Below are 23,733 nucleotides of genomic sequence, written 5' to 3'. Positions count from 1 at the left end.
AGTCCAAAAAGCCTGAAGAAATCCTCACAGCTGGAACATCACCACTAATTACGTTTGTTTTTTGGATATACTTTGCCAACTCTTTTCATTTGTATATAAAGATGTTATACCAGTAATTCCTTAACAAAACTAAAATGCACAATATTTAAAGAGCATGTTTTTTATACATTTGATTTCACCATCAGTAAATTTCATTTACACTGAAGTACAGCACTTAAAACACTACAAGAATTACTTACACAAAATATACTGGAATAAAAAGCACAGTTTTATTATTTTGCTATTTCTTGCTGAGTCAATATAAATTTCTTCCTCTGGGTGCTCTTTTCTCCATTCCTTCAACACATAATCACAGTCCTATTATTTTTCTCAAAACTGTCCACCTTGAGTCTCCTTCTCTCCTATTTTCTCAGCTCAGCTTTCCTCAGTTCTTGATTAGTCCCTGTCTCCTAGTCAAGTCACCCCAAGTTTCCAAATCCTCATGTCCCAATTTTAACCTGCAATACATTTCTTTTTCATTTGTGCTTAATGGCTTCTAAGGCATCAGCACAGAAGAGCACTGGAACTGTGAGTAAGAGATGTCCCTAATCGTATGTTCAAAGAGTAATTCTCCTGCTGGCTCCTATTTGCTGCTATGGAGACAACTCCAACTGCAGTATGCTCAATGACACCATGCAGCAGTGAATGATGAGCTGTAGGGATTAGATTTTCTTTAAAAGGATTAAAGAAATACTTGAAATGCATTAGCTAAAACTTCCTCTTTTCCAAAAAGGAGAAGCATCAAGTTAGAATATCTTACTTTCAGCGATAAAAATCAGACAGAACAGATGGGGCAGTTCCCCCATCTAAGCCTACCTTCGAAGTGGTCGTAAAAAACTACTCTTACCATTTTTTTTTTATTTTTTTTTTATATCTGTAATTGTTATGAGTGGTATGCAGACATATATGTTCTCTAAGATATATTTGCACAAATATGTGTTGGCAAAAAGGTACAAAGCTATTGTGTCCAATGTATACATCAAAGAAATATTCTTTGTAGCTGTGGTCCTTTCATTGTAAGCTTTTAATCTTTTAGTCATATTTCATTAACCCAAAGTCAACACATCAAGCCAACAAACAGAACTAGATGGAGAGCAATTACAATGGCACTGTTAATCATGAGAACTCCAGCCTCTTTGAAACGGTACAGACACAACTATGCTTGCCACAGTTGCAAAGTTTTAATTTTTAGTATCCTGGAGAACTATGCTTGACATAAAAAGATGAAACTGAAATGCATTAAAAATGGGGGGTGGGGGTGGGGAGTGGGGGAAGAAAAGTGTTTTGCAAAAGTTTTCTGGCATATTCCTTTTACAGCTTGTAACAATCTTCACTATCATCTCAGATTGTTCCTACTTATGTGCAGGGTGAATCTTGAAGGCCGGAAACTATAGAACAGACAAAAGATATGGGAATTCAGCAAGAAGCTTCCTTCCTTCTTTCCTTCTTTCCTTCTTTCCTTCTTTCCTTCTTTCCTTCTTTCCTTCTTTTCTTCTTTCCTTCTTTCCTTCTTTCCCTTTCCCTTTCCCTTTCCTTTTCCCTATCTTCTCTTTCTCATCTTTCTCACTCTTTTTTTTCCTCTTTTTCTTTCTTTCTTTCTTTCTTTTTCTTTCTTTCTTTCTTTCTTTCTTTCTTTCTTTCTTTCTTTCTTTCTTTCTTTCTTTCTTTCTTTCTTTCTTTCTTTCTTTCCTTTTTCTTTCTTTCTTTCTTTCTTTCTTTCTTTCTGTCTTTCTGTCTTTCTGTCTTTCTGTCTTTCTGTCTTTCTGTCTTTCTGTCTTTCCTTGCTTTCTCACTCTTGCTTGCTTGCTTGCTCTGTCATCAGTAAATGTGGGACCCCTCTTCTTCCACTGTAATATTAATCAACAGTTAGAGAATAATTTAAATAAAAGAGCTTCTCAAACCTAAAAGCTCTAACTCTGAGGAAGGTGAAGTACAGACTTATAGAAAAAACTTTTTATTGAGGGATATTCGACAATGTAAACCAAAATCATAATTTGCAAAATGGAAGCGATTGTTTCTACAAAAAATATATTTACCAGATTTATGACAGTAAAAAGTGAAAATAGGATCCTCTTTCATCATTCAAATGCTAAGAATGGGCCTGTTTTAGAAACAAACATATATGAATTATTTTACAGAGAAAAACAAAACAAAACAAACAAACAAACAAACAACAACAACAAAAACAAACACATAAAGATGCATTACAAAGAGCCATTAAATGATTACAGAAAGGCAGTAATCTGTGAAGTGTATTTTGAGCCAGTCATTATCTCTTGCTTTCAAATCCTGGCAATATAAACATTCTCCAGTCTGATTGGTGACCAGTCTCAACTTATCCTACTTGCGTTTAGGAACATAGACAACAGAATGGCTACATCCATTCATCCGTTATTGTTTAAATAGCTGTCACAGCTTCCAGGATGTCTGTTTCCATATATCTAGTGAAAGAACAAAATAGAATGCCAACAAACCAAATACAGTGAAAAATCCTAGACGTATTTGGCCCAAACCAGCTGCTGTTCAGATAAGATCTGGTTTGAAAAAAACTAGGTGAATTTTTGAAAATGCGGAACAATGGGTTTAGTGGATGTAGCATTTGAAAATAGTTTAAAGATATGTGTTGTTTTCAGACTTGCCTATTATGGTGATTTAGTTCTTACATCAAGGCACAGATTCATCTCTGTTCAGATACTATAGAGGTTTCAGTAACAGCTTGTCTTATTTTTATTTGCATTTATTTATTTATTTATTTTAAATTTATGACATCTCAGTTCTCAGCACAAGCAAAGGCAGGCCTGGACACTTCTTTGTTCTAATACTGTTGTGCTCCCAGCTCTGACAATGGAGTAGCAGATTGACCCCCGTTCCCCTCTTTCCCTGACTTGTCTTCATATGCTTTCTTTGATTTGTTCAGACTAAAAGTGCCAGATCTCTGTCTCCCAGCAAGGTCTTATCATTTCTGCATTGTTGTTCCATCAGTAGGTTAATGACAATTAGTATTTCCTCTTTAACAGTTTAAAAGATTCTAGGTTAATGATTATTTGGAAATAAAGATATACCACTGTATTGAGAAAAGGTAACTTCTTCAGTAATGGAAGATTTTTAAATGCTTTAATGTCAAGTGCTCATTTTATTTTTCTACTGAGATATGTCGTTATGTTTTAATTGCCTGTGTTTACTATGTCGTTTTTCTCAAAAATGCATTTTTTCAAGATTTCCTCAATCATTTTTTTAATCTCACATCCACAAATATTCATACTTCCTGTGTATAATAATGTACATTTGCTCTGTTTCAAACATTCAAATGCTCAACCAAACAAACATTCAAAGTTTATTTCACATGGGACATCAAGAAAACAAAGCCACATTAGTCTGACTTTTTTTCTTCTAAGTTTCATTAAAATAAGTTCATAGTAAGTTCAGCTCTCTAGTCTTACCCTTCAGTGTAAATTTGTTTCTGTTATTTATTATAACATAGGAGTTTGGATGTTATTTTGAGCTCATACCATTCTGCATAACTTTAACTTCTTTGAGTTATTTTGCCTATTGGAAAATAGCAAAATAAAAAATTGTGCCAGACATTGCTAAGAAAACCTCTACAAACATGCCTTGAGTATGCGCAACGTACAGTAAACAACATATATTTATATTTAAAGTATGCAATAGAAAATATAATCCCTTGCCTAAATTCTCTGATAATGCCTGTGTTAGCAGCTTTCTGTATCTCAACAATTGCATGGAACAGCACAGTTTTTAAGCATATTAAAATCTATGGATTTTTTAAGTGGATGAATTTTATCTAGTATGTTTTAAAATATTTTGACAGTTTGAGACCTAAAATATTAGCAAGATTTTAAGTTTTTTCAGAAGGGATGAGAGATTTTTGGCCCATTTCTGTGACAAACGTATGGCATACTTTTGCATTTTTATGAATCAATTCAATGATGCATAGTATTCTTTCTATACCATGCAAATCCAATACCTTAATTGGGATAAATTTAAATATTTTTTATTTAAATTAAATTATTAAATTTATTTTTTTTAATTATATTTTTTAAAATTATTATTTTTTATTTATATTAAAATTTCAAATATATTTTAAATAAATTTATTTATTTTTAGCATTGCATAGGAAACATTTGGGAAAGCCATATTTGCAGCAAACAAAAATAGTACTGTGCAGTGTTTATCGACACCTGGGAATACCTGACTTATTTATCCATTTTTTCTAATATGGTGAATATGTCTATAATATTTTAAAAGTTGTGAAGAAAAGAAACAATTCATTTTTGGGGCCAAATTTCAGTATGTTGTTTTAAAATGACTACAGAGATATCCATGTTGTTATGAGGTACCATGAAGACAGAGGATGGATTTATAGAGTACATTTTTCAGATCCTTTCCATAGAGCATGTCAGCTAATGCTCCTCATAAAGTCAGCAGGCACTTCTAGAGGAAGATTTGCCTTTTGATGCATCCACATGATGACTATAATAGATCAGATGGATTAGTGCCTTAAAATGCTGTATGTTTCTTTCCACTAACTACAGAAAGAGCTAAGTGGGACAAGCCCAGAAGCCTGTTTTAGCATTTCTGTGCAGGGATATTATGGGTGAGGCTTTTACTCTAGCACCATTCAGTGCTGGCCAGCACAACTGAGTTGGCAAAGAGATGGGACAAGAAGACTGCACCTAAAAATGGTTGCCAGAGATTGCTTCTGTGTGGAGTGTTGCTGGAAATGGACTGTTGGAATGAACTGGGGCTTGGAGTTACAGGTTTTTTTTGTCTATCCAGGATTGCTGAAACTTTAACCCTCTCTTGCAATGGATTTAAATTTTCCTGTCCTTAGACTATTTTCACTTTAGAAAATACAACACCTCATTTGAAGAGAGAGTTATTTTTAGGAAAATAATATCAAGATTTTCATATAGTGCAAGTCTGGCAAACTCTTCTGTAGTCAAACAGGTGTGCAGAGTTCTGTAATAACGTAAAGAATACATTCTAATGCCCTTGAATTGTATTGAGATACATGAATATGTGTCAGTTAATGACTGTGCCCTTGGTAAGAAAAGTATGTAGAGATATATGTATCTAAATATATGTATAGATAGTTTTCCTTTTGAAGAATTCAGATTAACATCTAGTACAAAGACGTTGACCTAAATTTCTATACCATATCATATTAACAGTAGTCTAAAAATATTTCAAATATTAAAAAAAAAGGAAGAAAAAAAAAGTGTATTGAAGCCTCTATCTTTTTTTTTTTTTTTTTTTTTTTTTTTTTTTTAATTTCTGCACTTTATAATCCATTCACAGATTATCTGTGACATGTTAATCTTAGTGGTCTTCAAGCTGGGGGAGTTTTTCCTGTTGTGATGTGACAGCTGATCAAATCTGATTGTTATGATCTCACTAAGGAATTGAACACTAATTGTTAGAAAATATTTGTGTTAAAAAAAAAAAAAAAGGCAAGGCAGTAATTGTAACCATGCTGTTAATATCATTTATTGTTCAGAGTATGTTTTCATTGTGGGAATCAGGTATACTTTCTTGATTAATAATGCATTGAAGATCTGTAGATTTTCTGTGTTGCAGAATCTTCTGAGATGTAAATGAAAACATTAAGAATGGGAAGGGTTAATTGTGTGGGAAGCCTTGTATTCAAATACTTCTCCTATACACAATATATGTCATGCTAGAAAATATTCTATTGTTACTCCAAATAGAACAAGAACTAAAATGAGATAATTGGGAAGGTGCCCATAAAGTCAGTCTGAATATATTATCACAAGTATATGTGAGATAATATTTGTTTTAAAAAGATTCTATGGCACTGTAAACTCAGTCTCATTAGAGACTGCATTTAAAAGGCTTATAAAGTTACTCATTAATGTTATCTTGTTGTATCTCCACAGCTTTTTCATTAAAGAAAATTCAGCAGAAAGCATTTTCTCCTGATAGCAGGAACCAATTTGCAATAAATGTTCTGGAAACCACTAGGGAAGCCATTACTGAGGTCTAATAAAAACAGACAAGCGTAACTTGTTCTATATTTTTGTTTCAATCACATACAGATGAGACCCCACTCTCCACACCAACCGCAAGAGACAGCCTTGACAAACTTTCTCTAACTGGGCATGGGCAACCACTACCTCCAGGTTTTCCATCTCCATTTCTATTCCCAGATGGATTGTCATCCATAGAGACCCTTCTGACTAACATCCAGGTAGGCCTTTCTGTACAGCAGCTTAAAGGGATGGAGAGGAGCCAGTTGTTCAGTTTTGTCTAAATTAATACAACCATTCTTGCCTAATCAGTTTATAAGATTATTTGGATCAACTAATTTACTGAAACTTTCTAGTAATTTAAGATTTAAAGGAATCACAACAAAAAATGAATTTAGAAGCTGTCAGATACAGTACATAAAAATAGATTGTGTATTAAACCACAGCAGAGCATTCAGTGAAAATGACATTGGTGCATTTAACAACATTTACCTTAAATGCTCTTTTTATTACAGGCTAATGAAATGTATCTTACTGTTTAAGTTTATCTCATTAACTAAGCAGAGAAACTTTTCTTTAATAAATAGTTATTTTAAATTGCTGGAGTGCCAAGGTGGAAATGATATTTAAAGCTATTTGAAATGTGTCTCCCATAGAAATATTCACAAAAACAAAACAAAACAAACAAAAAAAACAAACACAGACACACACAAAAAGAACACCACTTCTTTTATAAATAAGCTCATTTAACTTAAAGTACTGTCTTCAAAGAATAGACTTCAAAGGGTATTATCAAATTTTCTGCAGATTTCCTGTGGGTAGACAGCATGTCTATTGAGTGTACAGTACAGTCTGATTCAAATATTGTTCAAGGTGTACACTTGCGTGTAGCATGAAGCCAAGATGTTAGTGTTTTATATTAGAATGAAGATCTTTTTTGTCCACAAATTCAATGAACATATGTTTTCCAGATGGAATTTTTGCAACAATATAGTTGTATGTTGCATGCAGAAGCAAAATGATAGTGCAGGAAATAATGCAGCCATATTGTATTCATTATAGATGAGCCTTGTTTGTGCAGCTTATAACTTATAAAGTAATTTTTACAACACTTTTTTTTTTCTGCTCATTTGTGTAAATGCATCAGATCAATTCTGTTATACTCAGCAAACACTACACAAACCCCCTACACAAGAGAACAGGCCAACCCCCACCTCTGCTGTAGCGAGGTGGGGGTTGGCCTGTTCTCCCACGTGCCTGGTGACAGGACGAGGGGGAATGGGTTTAAGTTGAGCCAGGGGAGTTTTAGGCTAGATGTTAGGAAGAACTTCTTCACTGAAAGGGTTGTGAGGCACTGGAACAGGCTGCCCAGGGAAGTGGTGGAGTCACCATCCTTGGAAGTCTTCAAAAGACGTTTAGATGTAGAGCTTAGGGATATGGTTTAGTGGAGGGCTGTTAGCGTTAGGTTGGAGGTTGGACTCGATGACCTTGAGGTCTCTTCCAACCTAGAAAATTCTGTGATTCTGTGATTCAAAGTAGGGCCAAATCCTGTTCATTTTACTCTCTTAAGTAATCTTCAAGTTTATGACACTTCAGACTTGTTTTATGAAACAATTGTATGATATTTTCATTAGTGATATTTTGAGATCCGATCATAAAACAAACAAACAAACAAACAAACAAAAGCAAAAAAAAAACAACCACGCCATTTAAGAATTTATAGAAATTTCTATCAATTGAGTATTGCTGTATTTGCCTAAACTGGTAGTTTAGGCATTTGTGATTATGCTTTTAGGATATTAAAATTCTAAAACAAGGTAATTCTGCAAAATATAGTATTCTTCTCATTCTTAGGTCTGTTGTAATCTGTAAAGAACTTTTTTTTTTTTTTTTTTTTTTTTTTTTTCCCAGAGGAAGAAAGACAGTAAAGTATGTAATGTTTTGGCTATGCATGCACGTACAGGAAAGTTCCTAGTAATTTTTTTGACAAATGTGTGCACTCAATGTCTCTAGACAGCAACCTAATGAACAGAGCATTCAGCATCAACAGGTTAGCTAATCTTGTGATTGAATATGAAAGTACTGCAGTACTTCAGGATAAATGACTAGGATTAATTTGCCAAGAATGCATTCAGTTTTGACTTACAGAAAATGTTAATGTGAAATTCAGGAATTGCTTTTTTTTTTTTTTTCTTTTTCTTAAACTAATCTTATATGTTGAAGAGATTAAAGGAAAGATCATGACATTATTTTTTTATTTTTATTTTTATTATTTTTATTTTTATTATTTTTATTTTTATTTTTCTACTTCTGCTCCTTACTTTGAGTTTCCACATCATGACAAATCACCAGTCAGGGTAAACAGGTGGGTTTTAAAGCCCTTTGGATTTTTTCACTTTGTTCCCATGTCTCACTACATCATTCCCACAGAGCTCTGGGAATTCTTTCACATAATATCAAGACATAATTTTAAATTTTTTTTTCCCCATACATTTCATCTCCATCAGGACTACTTAAAAACAAAACAACGTTTTTCTGTCTCTCTATATAGACAGACATTATAAATATAATTATATTTATATATATAATTATTTTCCTAACTGTGTAGAAATAGTTAAGTATTCTCTTTAAACAGTAGAGTCTGTTACAATAACCTGTACACAACAGTGACAGTTTCTTTAATTGGTGACCTAGAAATGGTTTCCATTTTCAGTGTTTCTTATAATGAGAGGAGGCTACCTCAGACAAACAGGTGAACTATGCTCTTTGATACTGACACTTTCAGAAGTGAATTTTACATATTTGACTACAAGTTCAAACTCCTTTACAGGATTTTTGGAACAGGACAATTTTGTACTATGGCCAGTGCTTGTAACATCATTTGTGACTTTATTAGGAAACACATAAGCACCACCTGAAATTTATGATGCCTCTAGTACATGAGTCAATTCCTCTTTATTTTCCTTTGGCCCAGGTTAATTTTGCATCCTTTTCAGTGCAGAGGTGTGGATTCAAAGAAGACATGGAGTAGTAAGCTCACTCACCATTCTCTTGCTCCAGCTCTACTAACATTAATGACAGAAGTTATCAACAGTGCACCATATCTGACTTTCTAGAAAAGATCATCTGGCCTACAGTTTGTTCCCTACCTCTGCTGTTGAGGTGCTTTTGAGTACAGATAAGATAACAGCAAATCTAGCTAGGCTAAAAACTAGCAAGGACTAGTTTTTATTTTTATTTTTTTAGTTTTTTATTTTTTTAGTTTTTTAGTTTTATAGTTTTTTAGTTTTTTAGTTTTGCTAAACACCATTCCCTTTTTCCTAAGATCCCACATAACCAAAATACAGACGTGTCTTTTCATAGGATGGGTATATGTCTGCCTGTGAAATGCACATCTTCATTAGGTGACCTGCCAAATGCAGTGATGGAGCATGCCTATATTTTAGGATTATGAAGATCACATGAATACATAGACAAGCAACACTTGTCTACACTAATCTGTATGGATGTAATGGTGGATACCTGTGTTGTAATACACTCTGTTTATTCAGTTGTGTGAGAGGAAGGATCTGTGTCACAGAGAACATGGGTGTCTCCAGAAGCTGTAATGTTTGTCCTGGTTTAAAATATGGAAAACAGAAAATGTAGTATTAAACTTTGTCAGGGTTAGGGGGATCCTAAATCTGACCATGGGGTTGGTGCTTTTGGGTATGTAAGTAGACAATTTGTGAACACTTTTGATATTTGAAAAAAAAAAAAAAAAAAAAAAAAGTGCCAAAAAAGTCTTGAAGGTATTGAAGAACTTAGATGACAGCTGTCACTTGAGCTTGGTGTCTTAGTCCTCTTACTTCCATTGTAGAAGTCTGAGTCAGTCTTTAAAATTGTCCACTAAATTCTAAGCAAGTCTGTGTTTTCCATCCATATTAAAGGTAAATGAAAAATGCCTCATCAGTAATCCATAATTCTAGGCTAGTATTAGATAAGTCTGTTTGCTATAGCTGTCATCAGATGCTTTTTAATATCATAAACATTTCTTTTTTTATTTCTCCATAAATACCTGTTGTGGTTTAACCCAGCAAGCAGCTAAGCACCACACAGCCATTTGCTTACTCTGCAACCTGCAGTGGGATGGGGAGAAGACTGAAAAGAAAAGTGAAAGAACTTATGGATTGAGATAAGGACGGTTTAGTAAGAAAAGAAAAGAAAAAAAAAAAAGAACCCTAAAAATGAAAACAATAACAACAACAAATGTTAAAACAAACAACAAAACAAACAAGCAATGCACAAAACAATTGCTCACCACCAGCCAACTGATGCCCACCTTGAGTAATGGTGTTCCTCTCTCCCTCTGCCTCCCCCATCGAACTCCCCCCAATTTTATTGTTAAGCATCACATTATATGATATGGGATATCTTTAGGCCAGTTTGGGTCAGCTGTCTTAGATGTGTCCCTTCACAGCTTCTTGCACATCCCCAGCTTCCTCTCTGACAGGGCAGTGTGAGAAGCTGAAAAGTACTTGGCTCTCCATAAACACTGCTTAACAACAACTCAGTGTGTTATCAACATTATTCTCATCCTAAATCCAAAGCAGAACAACATACCAGCTACTAGAAAGAAAATTAACTCTATCCCGGCCAAAATCAGGACTTAGTAAATACTTATTAAAAAACAAAACAAAACAAAACAAACAAACAAACAAAAACCACAACTCTAATATTTAATTAACTATACATTTGAAGAGGAGATAATCACAATATACAGAATCCAGAACAATGAAGACATAAGTCTTACTGGGATTGCTGAGATATAAATAATTAACTGTAACAAAGTATCAAATAGACACAAAATAAATTAGGTAGGGGCAATATTTTCCTATTGAGAGAGTTCTGATTAAGTGATATCTTTTCCTTCACAATGTATATTTGTTGATTTCTTCCAGATTAAATTCTGGAAGTCTATGTGCAGCTGCAGAGTGGATGAAGGGTGATGGAAGGTGGGTCACAGCAAAATGCTATGTGGGTACTAGTGAGAAGGCTAAAGATGTTTTCATACTTCTCACCATTTTAAGTCATGGCCCAGTTATGCCAAAGTCTGTTACAGCCACAGCCTTTCATAATACTGCAATATTCCTGGGTAATAGTGATATTAATTTAGGCTTTTAGAATCTGAATATTCAGTCTTAACCCAGAGAAAAATTTCTATTAATATCTAATAGATGAATTAGTTTCACCAATTGCTACATTTCTCTGTCAAGACTGTATTGTGTTGACAAAATTTGCTGCTATTTTTTTTAAAAGAAATATGTAAAATAAGTTGCAACTATCCCATTTATATTAATAAAATAAATACATGATTATCAACTAAATTCCCTTATGAAAACAAAGCAAACAACTAGCTTTATTGCTGTGAGTCTCCTGCACTGTTTCCATCTACAACTAAATACACAAGGGAAAAGTATTACAAACACTGGATAAAGTAAAAATTACTGCTTTAATTCAAGGTTGTTTTTTTTTTTTTTTTTTTTTTTTTTTGTCTTCTGCTAAAAGGCAATAGAAATTTATTCCTCACAGAAAATGTTAATGAAAAATATCATTTATATTTGTACAATATGCCTTTACCTGTGATGGAGATACTCAATCTGAGATACTACAAAAATGTCTTCCTAAAGTTGTCTGTAGAGATAGTCAAACTGTGTTATCTTAGCTTATGTTGCTAAGTTGGCACTCAGTTATAAATTGCAGAATTTTACCTGTGGAAGAAAGTTAATACAATATATAATAAACCTTTTTTTTTTTTTTTTTTTTTTTTAATTCCCAACAATAATGAGGGCACACAAATTATATGCAATCTCCTACCTAAAAGAGAAGTAGTGTTATTTGCAAGTGTTTTCAGCAGGAATAGCTAATATATTACAATTTCTGGAAGCTGGGAGATTTGATGGGAAATGGGAAATGCTTCTCTACATTCATGCCTTATTCTTTTAGTTTTCTTTTTTCACTCACTATGGGAAATTGCTGGAAACAAAAATATTCTAGGCAGACCACTGTATTAACTAGTAAGGCCATTTTTAAGTCATATATAGCTATGTAGCTAACTGAAGTTTATTACCTGTAACACACAGTAGGTGAAGCTAGAATGAGAAAAATTTCTATACAACTTTTTTTTTCCCTACCCTTTGAAAATATACCATTTTATTATTATTATTATTATTATTATTATTATTATAGTTGTTGTTTAATAGTGATTGATAATACCAGCTTTAAGGCTGAGATATCTTTAACATTTAATTTCGAAGGGATCAGTAAAATGTCCTAACACGATGCTGCTTTCAGAAGTATTAGAGATATGTATTAGTTAGTGAATGGGAAGAAATAGCAACCGTACATCAGCATAACTTTTTATTTAGAACACTTCTGGAGAATTTATCAGTGAAAAATATCAGAACAAGTAAATGGAGTAAACAAACCAAAACCAGATTTAACTATAATTTTCCAGGGAAAAAATGTCGACGTTTTACATTACACTGAAATAATATATATATATATATATATATATATATATATATTAACAGTGACAGAGAAAGGAAGAATAGCATCCCATGTTTAAAGCCTGGCTCCAGATGCTGTATTAAAAACAAATCTGGAACCTGAGCATGTTCACTACAATCATCATTATCCAGCCTCTGTAACATCTGACCTTCCCTAAAGGGAAATATTTTCCTTTTGTTAATGCCCTGTGTTGCACTGCATTTCCCATTGTCATTGGCAGCATATTGATTTAATATCAGGTTAGAGGATTAGCCATAGCAAATACAAGTTGGACATACTGCATTTTGTATAATCTTTTACAGATGATCCACTGGGAGAATTAATAGAATTTCATGCAACTCTGAAATTGCTATTCCTGTTCCAAGGGGCACTGATGATTTTTAGATGCTCTACTTTTTAGTTGCTTTTCTCAGCCCCTTCTGCATTAAATAAAGGGAGATATTGAATGTTTCCAGTATTTTTGCATTAGAGATGTCATTGGCAACAGCAGTACTTTTGCATATGCATCAGTTTGGCTCTCATGCAGACTTTTTTTTTTCACATTGGACGCCTACTGATGTGCACTGATTTAACTTCTAAAAATGAAACTTAATTTTGTGTAGCTTATAAGTAGTCCCTAGTGTGTCTTGGCTTCAAAAAGCTAATATTTTTCAGACATAATCACCAGCAAAAGTTAATGTATTACCATTAGCTACGTTAGCAGCAAGGTTTTTTTTTTTTTTTTTTTTTTTTAAAAAAAAAAAGGTTGGAGGAGGAAGTATGGTGTAGAAAACGTAATACGCTTTTAGCAGCTTCACACTTTGCAGCAATTCTTAATACAATGTTACACACATCAGTTTTACACTAGCATTATATTCCATGTTTATTCATAATAATTGTTTCATATTTAAAGAACACCAAAATATTGTGTTTTGTCAGGCAAAGACAATAATAATTTACTAGTAATTCATTTTAAACTGCTACTGATAATATAACCAATCAACGCATTAAGTGGTGCCAACATTGGCAGCTTGCTAAATAATCTCTAGGCTTTGCACTGAGAGTACATCTTTCAAAGATAAGTCAACAAGAGCAATCAGAGCAGAAAATTAGAATTTGGTATCTTAGAATTAAAATACAGCTAAACTAAAGTTTTAATTGGGGTGATCTAAAAGGGCACTTGATGTAATGATCTCTTTCATTTGTTACTAATTGTTCGTTCCTGATGAAGAAGAAACATGTACAAGAATGTAGTTGAATTGAGTAAAGATGGCAGTTATTTTAGCAGGTCAATTTTATTGTTAAATATGATGAATTGCAAGAATTTTGGAGGAGGGTGTTCGTAGCTTTAAAATTATTTGACAGTATACTTTTTATCAACAAATGCCCTTCATATAATTTTATAATTTCACTTGATCTAGTTTATTAGTGATTTGGGTGAATCACATGTTCTATCTAGTAAGTGATGAGTTGGAGATTAAAATATTCTAGAGTTCAAGCACAAATCAGAAACAAACATTAATAAATAGCTCCTTCCTGAATTTCACGGTATTTCAGAAACATCCATTATTAACCAACCATCCACAGTTTATGATGGTTGTAAGCATAGGTGAATGGGGTAGGGGAAGTTGATTTCAAATGAACAGTAACATTCAAAAAATAGATTGCAAAGTTTTTATAAATGTTTTAAAGTATATTTTGCTTTGTATATGTGTACAGAACTTTGTATATAGCTTTAGGAAATTTTATTTAGTAGTCACCGAGGTTAAGCATTCACCACAAAATATCTTTGTGTTTTGGATATTTTATAATAGCTTTTTGTTCTTTTAAAGAAAACTGCTAAAACTCAAAATATATTTGTAAGCACATCTGTTGAGATCCTGTTAGATATTTTCAAATGTGGTTCTATACGTCTATAGTGTATATTGTTTAAGTGACTATATTGACCTTGCACTTGGAAGGTGTTTTGTTCTTTCTGCTTCTATGGACTTTATAGATTGAACTGTAATAGAGCTGCAAAGAATTAAGCTCTGAGAATTAAACACTTGAGGCAAAAATTTACTTAAGAATGAAGATGAAGAGTACTGAAAATAATAGGCCCTGAAAACAGAATTAAAAGAGGTGTTTGAAGGATACAGATTTCAAAGTAGTCATTAAAATTAGGAAGACTAGCAGGAGAAATGTGCAGACTAACACATGAAGAATGCTTTTTTTCTTTTTTTTTTTTTTTCCATTTTTAAGTATCATATTTCTCACTTGTTCTTTGGGGGATATTTCAAAGAATTTTAGTGAAAAAACTTGAAACCCAGAATCTAATTTAGGAAGTGTGCCTGAGTGGTGAGGGAACTTATTTGCGAGCTGTAAGCATGTCTGTAGTACCTGGTTCTGAGAGCAGGTCTTGTGAACATCTTCTCTGTTAGCTGAATGCTTCCCTAACATACCTGCTAGAGACCTCTCAGTCTCTTTTATTGGCATTATTTTGCTTTATATTAAATTGGGTCTATGGAGGTAAGCTGTGAGGAGACTTGCCTAAGATATACTATAGGTAGGTTCATATCTGTACAGGATCATATATGCATAGCCATGCTTAATTATCTACTATATTATGATATCTTCAGGAGAAGAGATTGAGATGTACACCCTAGAGCCTGACAGCCAAACTTCTGGAATATTGAATTATTTTCTGTCCATATTTATTTATTTCTATCCATCCTATTTCCTCTCCTCTTTTTCATAGCTTATCTCAGTGACCTAACTAACTAGTTATTAGCTATGCTAGGTTCTGTCTGTTTCCTGTGAAAAGATTTGTGGAATTGTGGAGTTGAATTCTCAAGAAAAAAATAGTATAGACTGAATCATTATTTCCTGATACAATAAAACAAAAAAGGTAGATTTTTTTCTGACCATCCCAGGTCAAGAAAGTAAGAGACAATTATGTTTTGTCCTCTGCTGTGAGATAATAATTGTACAAGATGGACTTTTTAATATACAAATGGACTTTTTAAGACAAAGAGATCTTCCTGCTTTGTGAATGTCCTCAGCTTAGTATCCCAATAACATAATCTTCCTTGGAAATAATATGACATATAATAATAACTAACAACTAACAACAATAAGGAGCTTGAGCAGTACTAGAGACTGAATTTATCATTCTGTGGGTGACTGCCAATTCTTTTTTCTATGGAACAAATTTTTGTTTTGGTTACAGGCAAGTTGCTGATATAGTTTGTTTTGTTTTGTTTTGTTTTGTTTCTAAATCTCTTATGAAGAATAAACCTACTACTATAACTTTTTCACATTAGTTATATGCATAGTTGAAGACCAGTTTATGGCATCTGTGAAAGCTTGACTCCCTACTTTTTACAGATTTTTTGTCCACCTCTTAAAATTAACTGGAGTAAAAATTTGCTGTTGATAATTGGGAGGCTTTGACCCAGTAACAGGATTGTTTCATTTGTAAAATCTCACATGACTAATCAAAGATAAATAACAGAAGTTGTTTATTATGTCAGCTGTTCTAACATTCTTTAAACATTAAAATATCCAACTTTATCTTTGAACAGGGTCTACTAAAGGTTGCTATAGACAATGCCAGAGCTCAAGAGAAACAGGTCCAACTGGAAAAGACAGAGCTGAAGATGGAGCTCTTCAGGGAACGAGAAATGAGGGAAACACTTGAAAAACAGTTGGCTGTGGAGCAGAAGAACAGAGGTATCTTCATTAAACAAACATAAATACCTGAAATATATTTTCTCTGGAAACCTATTTTTCCATCAAGCACCGTGTTTGATCAAAACTTTTCTCCTACACTTATGTTATGTTTCTGCTGACTGCTATACAGGAAATGTTGCACCCTGCTGAATCCTGATTCTGCATAGGATCTTTATGAGATTTATAACAAACGTGCCTTTTTCTTGTGTATGTGTGATATATATTTTTGTTTGTTTGTTTGTTTGTTTGTTTTGGCTTGTTCCAACGTATCAGAAATGTACAGCACAATTATAAATGCAGAAGTTGTGGACTTTGTCAGGTTGTGATCATTATGAAAAGGAATATCTACTTAATACAAACACAACTATTATCAAATCAAAAGCTGCAAGGTGTTATGAATTCATTTTTTTTCTTATGTGATAGAGTCATGCATTGCATATTTAGGTAAATTGTATGTCATAAATATAAAGGTAATAGTAATATGTAAGCCTTGTATAATGCAGCAGTTCAAACATGTTTATAGAAGGAACAGTTAAGGTTCTTCTTGAAAAAAATACTCACTGTAAATATATATATTTGTTAATTAATTCTTTATAATTTCATTACATTATTAGAATGATATAAAGTATATACGTTATATATAGTATACAGTAGATCGTATGTATATATGAATCGTATGTATATATATGAAAAGTGTACTTATATAAATGTATAATATACATTTATATAAGTACACTTTTCTAAAACATTGGTAGTAAAGTTAAGGTAGTTTATAGTGATTTACATATTTATTTGCATTATGAGCATGTTCCCATCTTCCTTTACGGTTCTTCTTTTTTATTTATTGCTCTTTAGTATTGTCTGATTACTTCCCAAGGAGCAGTTAACCTCTGGGGCTAGCTTCCTGTTTAACACAGAACATGACAAGTCAGATAAATATTTTTTCAGGGATAGAGTTAAAGTTTATTTTTCTGTGAACCGTTGAGTTAAGGAACCCCAAGAACTGTTGGATTCATGACCAATATCATTATACCTTTAATTAACATTCTACCTGTAAGTCAGCAATGTAATTCTATATCATGTCTTGACCAATTAAAGAGTAGGACTGCTGCATCATTAATTTCCCTTTTAAACTTATAATAATACATTTTTAAAGACAACTACTGTTAACAATTATCACAACTATGCAATGAATCATCCCTTTGTCCACAACTGGCCTATTTTAGTCAGTATACTTGCATTACTTACACCTTTAAATAAGTTTTCTAAAATGGCCCAGTTATTCTTCACATCCATATCTACTTCTGTGTTTCACAACCCCTCAGTCATATATCCCTTTTTTAGAGGACCCCTCTGACCTTACTTGCATTTTTCCATATAGAAATTAAGCACCTCATTTAAGCTAATATTATAAATTCCTTTTATTTCAATAAAGAAAGAGATTCCTACATTCTGCTCTCGGAGAAGTAGGTGGTGTCAATTACACTGTGAAACTTCTTTCTCTTCCTGTTTAAACCAAAAACATTTGACTAGGTTGAATTAGACACATGCTTTCACTGGTTAAAATTAGGTAAAAGCAATTTTGCTCAAAGTTCTATGTCAAGAAAGAGCATGTGATAGTCCTTTATTTTACTTAGGATAGTGAAATGAAATACTTTATAATGTTATTCTCAGCACTATGCACTATCTGCTTCTTTTATATGTATCCTTTTAATGATGACATTGCACTGGTAAAAGAGTCTGACCAAAGAGGAATGGTTTGAGCACTTAATAATGGTATATAGTAAAGAGAATTTAATTAGGATGACTATCTTTAATAGTGGATACTTCTGTATAAAACAAAGAAAAATAGTAGATTATTCTTTAAAATGAGCAGAGCCAAATAGGAGAGAAACAAATAAGGTCAGATTGTAATTACTTCGAGAATTTATTCTTCAATTAAAGATAGAAAAATGCTTAGGAGGCTTTACCTGACATTAGTTTTCCAAATAGCAAATGTCATGTCTCAAAGAAAGTTTCACATCTTAATGGAAGCATGAGTAAAATGAGAGAACTGTACCATAGCTCTAGTAAGTTAAGAGTTACCCTACAAAAAATCCGAATACGCTTAAAAAACTACAGCATAGAAACATGCACTCTGTCACACACAGGTCGAAGTCCATTAGATAAATGGGATCTTCAGCACAAGAGCACAAGGCAACCTGTATCAATGTCTGTCTTTTGCTTGTCATGTTAACACAAGTCAAATATTACTTTTTTTTTTATAGAGAGGGGGGATGGGACACTAATTTCACTGCCACTACTATATGTTCTACAGTGCTGCTTATTTACTGTACTGTTTCCTTCCTTTGTAAATATTCCAATTAGTGAGGCTGTAGGATGTCTCATCAACCAGTGAAAGTAGGATAATATCTCTTCTGTGAGCAGCAACACAGTAAGGGCTTGCTAATTCTGGCTCTGACTGCTGTATTCGCATCTACAATGTGTCAGCCATGATGACATTTTAATTCAGAAAGCAACATATGTCTCCTTCTCATTTATTGCAATCACTTTCAAAGTACTTATAGTGAAAACATTAAAACTGCAATGTTTCAAAATGTATTTAGCTTAGCCTTTATATACTAGATGTTTTTTGACAGTGTAAGACAATATGCCTGTAAAGTAGTTGGTACTATATAAAATATATATAAATATACAATAATATACAAAATATACAAAAAGCCAAAATTCCGAAGTCTTGGATGTAACTATTTTCACTACAGGATATGTATTTATATACATTTTGTGTCTGAACAGTTCTGTATAGCAACAAAAAATATCCAAGAGTACCCAAGAAGCAGTTATTCTTAGCATATAAATTACATAGCAATAATTCCCTTTAAATAAATCATTATTATCACCAGCACAGACTACTGGAAATGGGGTGCATAAACTGGTGGAAGCAGATTTTTATCCTTTCCAGCATTCTTCCCTAAACATGTTCAAGAGATTACTTTGGAGCAGGATACAGGGCTAGATTATTTATTTATTTATTTATTTTAGTCAAATCTAGTATCACCTAATATCTGGTTTTGGTGATGATAATTTTTCTGTAGTTAATGTATAAATAACTGGTTCTCTAGCAAAGGTTGCCCAGGAAGTTGTTATGGAAAATAAGCTTCTTATATGCATGTCTCTGAAAACCCTAAACATGCTATGTAAGAAGGGTTTAGGTTTCGTGGATGTGCTCTACGGCTTTTTGTGATTTCTTAAGAGATTCAGTTTGGCTTTTACTGAGTAGGAAAAAAAAAAAAGAAAAAAAAAAAAAAAAAAAAAAAGTTCATATTACCCTTTCCATTGGGGAAATAACCCGTGATATATTCCTTCAATTAGGGAGGAGTTAGTTACTTCAATACAAGTTGTATTTTTGTGGTTGTAAGGTTGCAGTTTGTGCAGTTTGGAAAGAACTCATTGGTAACATAGAAAAAAATCATAATGGAGCTTCTTTTAAACAACCCCTGTATGATTCATTTATATACTGATCTTGTAACCCTTTTTCTTGTAGAATATGAACAAAAGATAGAGGGAAAACATTTTCTAAATTAGTGCCTTCTAGACTGAATTTTAGAAGACTCCTTACTTTCTGAGTATTTTCCCTTACAATTGACATACAAACTAATATTTACATGGCTGGGGGATCTGTTCAGGTATTCCAACAAGAGTTTGTTATAAGTTCTTCAAGATCAATGAGACCAGAACTGTCAGAGAAGAAAAAAAAAAGTGAAGTTTTTTTTTTTGTTTGTTTTTTAAAGAATAAAAGAAAGGACAAATATGGATAAGAGATAAATACGAGGAAGAGACCAGGCACCAAGAGGCTGGATGGCTTGAAGCAAGCAGCAGCTTGGAGGACAATTTGAAAAATGAGGGCTTTTCTCTATGGAGTGAAGAGTACAGCAGAGCAAGGGCTGAGGTTCTGTTGCATTTGGGGCACTGGCTGTTGGAGGAGAGAAGCCATGGATGAGAACTTGATTACTGTACATATACTATGTGCTACAAGAGATAAAACTGTGTACTTAATCCCTCAAAAACTTCAGCTCCAGAGACAGAGGCATATCTACATCAGATGATGAAAGATGTAAATTTTATTGTTAGTTCCAAGGTTTTCTAATTTGGACATTCACAGATCCTCATATGTTTATTAAAAAAACAAACAAACAAACAACAACAACACATTTTTTTTTCAAAAAAAAAGAAAAAAAAATACAAACACGTTATGCAGTAGCTGAATATCACCTACAGTTTTCAATAGCATGGTACAGAACAGTAATTCTTTAAATATCCCAGTGTGATTCTCAAAACTTTCAAATAGTTTAAGTTGATATTGTATAATTACTGTATAATTACATGTATAATGTATAATTAATAATTGTATAAACTGTTGCAGTTGTATTGTTTCTTAGAACTCTTAATATATAATCATGAAGCCAAGTTTCAGATCTGAATTTGAGTATACTGATTTTCTTCTTCCTAGCAATAATTCAGAAAAGGTTAAAGAAGGAAAAGAAGGCAAAGAGGAAATTGCAGGAAGCACTTGAATTTGAGACTAAACGACGGGAACAAGCAGAACAGACGCTGAAACAGGCAGCTTCAACAGATAGTCTCAGGGTCCTAAATGGTAAGAAGCTAGTTTTTGCTTCTGTGTCATTAACTTTCAATTTAAGTGGAAGTTCAATTTAAGTGGATTTCTTTGGGGAAGGTGGTTTTATTGAAAATTTAAAGCATGGTGGGAGTGTGAAAAAATAAAAAAGAAAAAAGAAATTCTTTCTTCTTTCAAGTGATGCTTCTCTCTTTTCTGCTTTGTTAGTTTATATAGTATGTGCAAGTAAATTCACTGCAGGGAATGTCCCAACTAGGACAATTTTATATTATTAGTTTTGTTTTTTTTTTTTAATATTATTTTAAATATTATTATTTTTCTTCTCACCTTTATGCTTGAAATACCTATTGCTCATTAATCTTTCTAGTCTAACAAAAAATTGTCCTGGCCTCCAGTCATTGTTCAACATTAAAAAAACTGACAAAGGTTGATTTTATTGTAATTCAGCTTTAGAGTAACAGGTTGTAAAAAGGGCTATAAGAATCGAATGAAATATGTGTCAGTCTTACCTTTCTATGCTTCTAGACTCTCTGACCCCAGAGATAGAAGCTGACCGCAGCGGGGGCAGAACAGATGCTGAAAGGACAATACAAGGTAGGAATTTGCAAAAGGCTATAAATCTAGATCTTGCTATATGAGTTTTTCCTCAGCTTTAGACTGCTATTCAAGCATGTAGCCTACCATCTGGGCCACATCAAAACAAGTTCAAACAAGGTCAAGTTCATCTTGCTTGTTTATAAGAGAGAATACATTTTGTGTTGATAGATTTTCTTTAAATTAATAGGTCATTTCTGTTTATACAGTGGAATTAAAGAAGATTTTGAAGTAATATCGGGCTGAATCTTAGACTTGATGAATCTTAGACTTGCTGAATGCATTTTTTGTGCATATGTGTAGTTAGATTTAGGATAACAATGTTTTCAAAGGCCTATTAGAAATATTTTGAGCCTTTTAATGATACGAATGGCTAAACCATTTATCATGTTATAATGGGTAACATTCAAGGCATGACGAGAATTTCAAGCCAATATTTAGTGGCAGCTACTGAAAGGTGTGTTTCAATACACTACTCTGAACATTAAGAATAAATACATTGTTTATTCTCTTCGTGTTTTTTTTTTTGTTTTTTTTTTCTTTTTTCTTTCATTTACCACATCCCATTATTTACATTTTAATAAAACAAATCTGCTTAGTAAACTTATACATGAAATACAAAAGAGAGCTTTATTACTTCCCCTGTGAATCTAAATTTGTATATATTGCAAACATCAAGATGCTAGTAAAGAACAAATTTATAAGATAGCATTTGTGTTATACATGTAATGCCCTCTCTAGTTAACAAGCTAAAGCTACCTATGTGAATACTAAAAAACAAAATTAACATTTGGTTTCAATTGTAAACGAAGGTGCATTTTTCAAAGGCAAGTCTAAAATGATTAGCACCAGTAATCACTCTCAATTGCCTTTATTTTCATTTTGATGTCAAACATCTTAACAGTATCATTTGACATCATCTGTGTCTTATTTAATCACTTTTTTCTAATTCGTAAAGCGTTGTTACTAGTGTACCACAAGGAGTCTGTAATAACAGAAAAAAAAGTCAATAATCTTTTAATGTTTTGGCCATATACACAAATACAAAACAGGCAACAAGTCCTTACGTGGGACAAACACACAAGTGTATATACATACATGTATATAGAAGATTTATATTGCATGTTATGTCTGCCAAGTCCGTATTGCAGAGGTCAGAATATGCTAGATTGAATGTTGCCTGGGAAGTGGGTACATATTATGACACATTTGTTGTTCTAGAATCCTGTTTTTCTTCCCATAAAATGCATGCCTGCTTCAAAGCACCAATTGGTCAATCTATTGGCTTAGAAAGAATCCAGACATCATGCTACTTCGTACATCCAGACTACATTACTACATCCAGACATTTTATTATTTATTTATTTTTTGGTACAAAGACAAACTTCTAATTTCTTCAGAGGCCATTCTGTTACAGGAGTCACTGCAGTGTCTGAGTTCCTTGCAAACATTAATTACTTTATCTTCAGACCATACCTGCAAGGAAGCATAGTTTGGAGTATTCCCATTTTAAATCTGTGAAAGTCAAAAAAACCAGAGATGATAAATTGCTTCACTATCAAGTAACTAGGACCTGATTTTTGAGACTACTTTGCATTTTTGGCAAATGTGTTCATTGTATTCAAATTACTGTTCCCATTGAATCCAGTTCCCTTATGGACTGAGATATTCATAAGACGAGCAACACAGAAACAAACTAAGTATTTTGGAAGTATGTATTCTAAAAGACTTATCCCACGCTACGTAGAAATAACACTTCAGCTTTTTAATCATGATCATCCTTTCTTTTCCAGCTCTTCTTTGCCTTCTTGTGCTCATTTAATGTTTCCAATTTTGTAACAAATGAAATCAAGGTCTTATAAGCAACATTCTCAGTAATGTTGACCTTTCCTCGATTTATCTGTCCAAGGTGGTTCAAGGGGATATAACAAACAAACAAACAAAACCCCACAAAATAACATTATTATCAATATCAATATTGATTATATCAATATCATGATTATTTAGTTAAAGACTACCACATAACGATCCTGATTTTGGATTATATTGCAAAGGCAACCTTAATTCTGACATTTCCTGTCTCTGCTTTACAGTATTAACACACACACACATATATATTTAAGGAAAAGAAAAACAAACAAACAAACAAAAAGCAAAAACAAAAACACAATAAATTAATTTAATCGACTGCAATTTTTTGAAGTTTAATATATTAAC

General features: G+C 32.9%; 1 protein-coding gene across 8 annotated transcripts in view; it reads left to right on the top strand.

Moving 5' to 3' along the window:
* DACH1 (dachshund family transcription factor 1) overlaps positions 1 to 23,733 on the top strand; it is a 375,913-nt gene that overhangs the window by 316,353 nt on the left and 35,827 nt on the right. For all 8 annotated transcript variants that reach the window (XM_084510838.1, XM_084510840.1, XM_084510839.1 and 5 more), the window contains 4 exons: positions 6,117 to 6,268; positions 16,139 to 16,286; positions 20,797 to 20,940; positions 21,448 to 21,516. In XM_084510838.1, the coding sequence (XP_084366964.1) occupies positions 6,117 to 6,268; positions 16,139 to 16,286; positions 20,797 to 20,940; positions 21,448 to 21,516 (513 nt within the window). The remainder of the gene's footprint in view (positions 1 to 6,116; positions 6,269 to 16,138; positions 16,287 to 20,796; positions 20,941 to 21,447; positions 21,517 to 23,733) is intronic.

The sequence above is a fragment of the Aythya ferina genome, assembly GCF_964211825.1.
Source record: "Aythya ferina genome assembly, chromosome: 1".
Taxonomy (NCBI): Eukaryota; Metazoa; Chordata; class Aves; order Anseriformes; family Anatidae; genus Aythya; species Aythya ferina.
The sequence above is the reverse complement of the archived record's forward strand: the minus strand, read 5'-3'. Positions and strand labels throughout refer to the sequence as shown.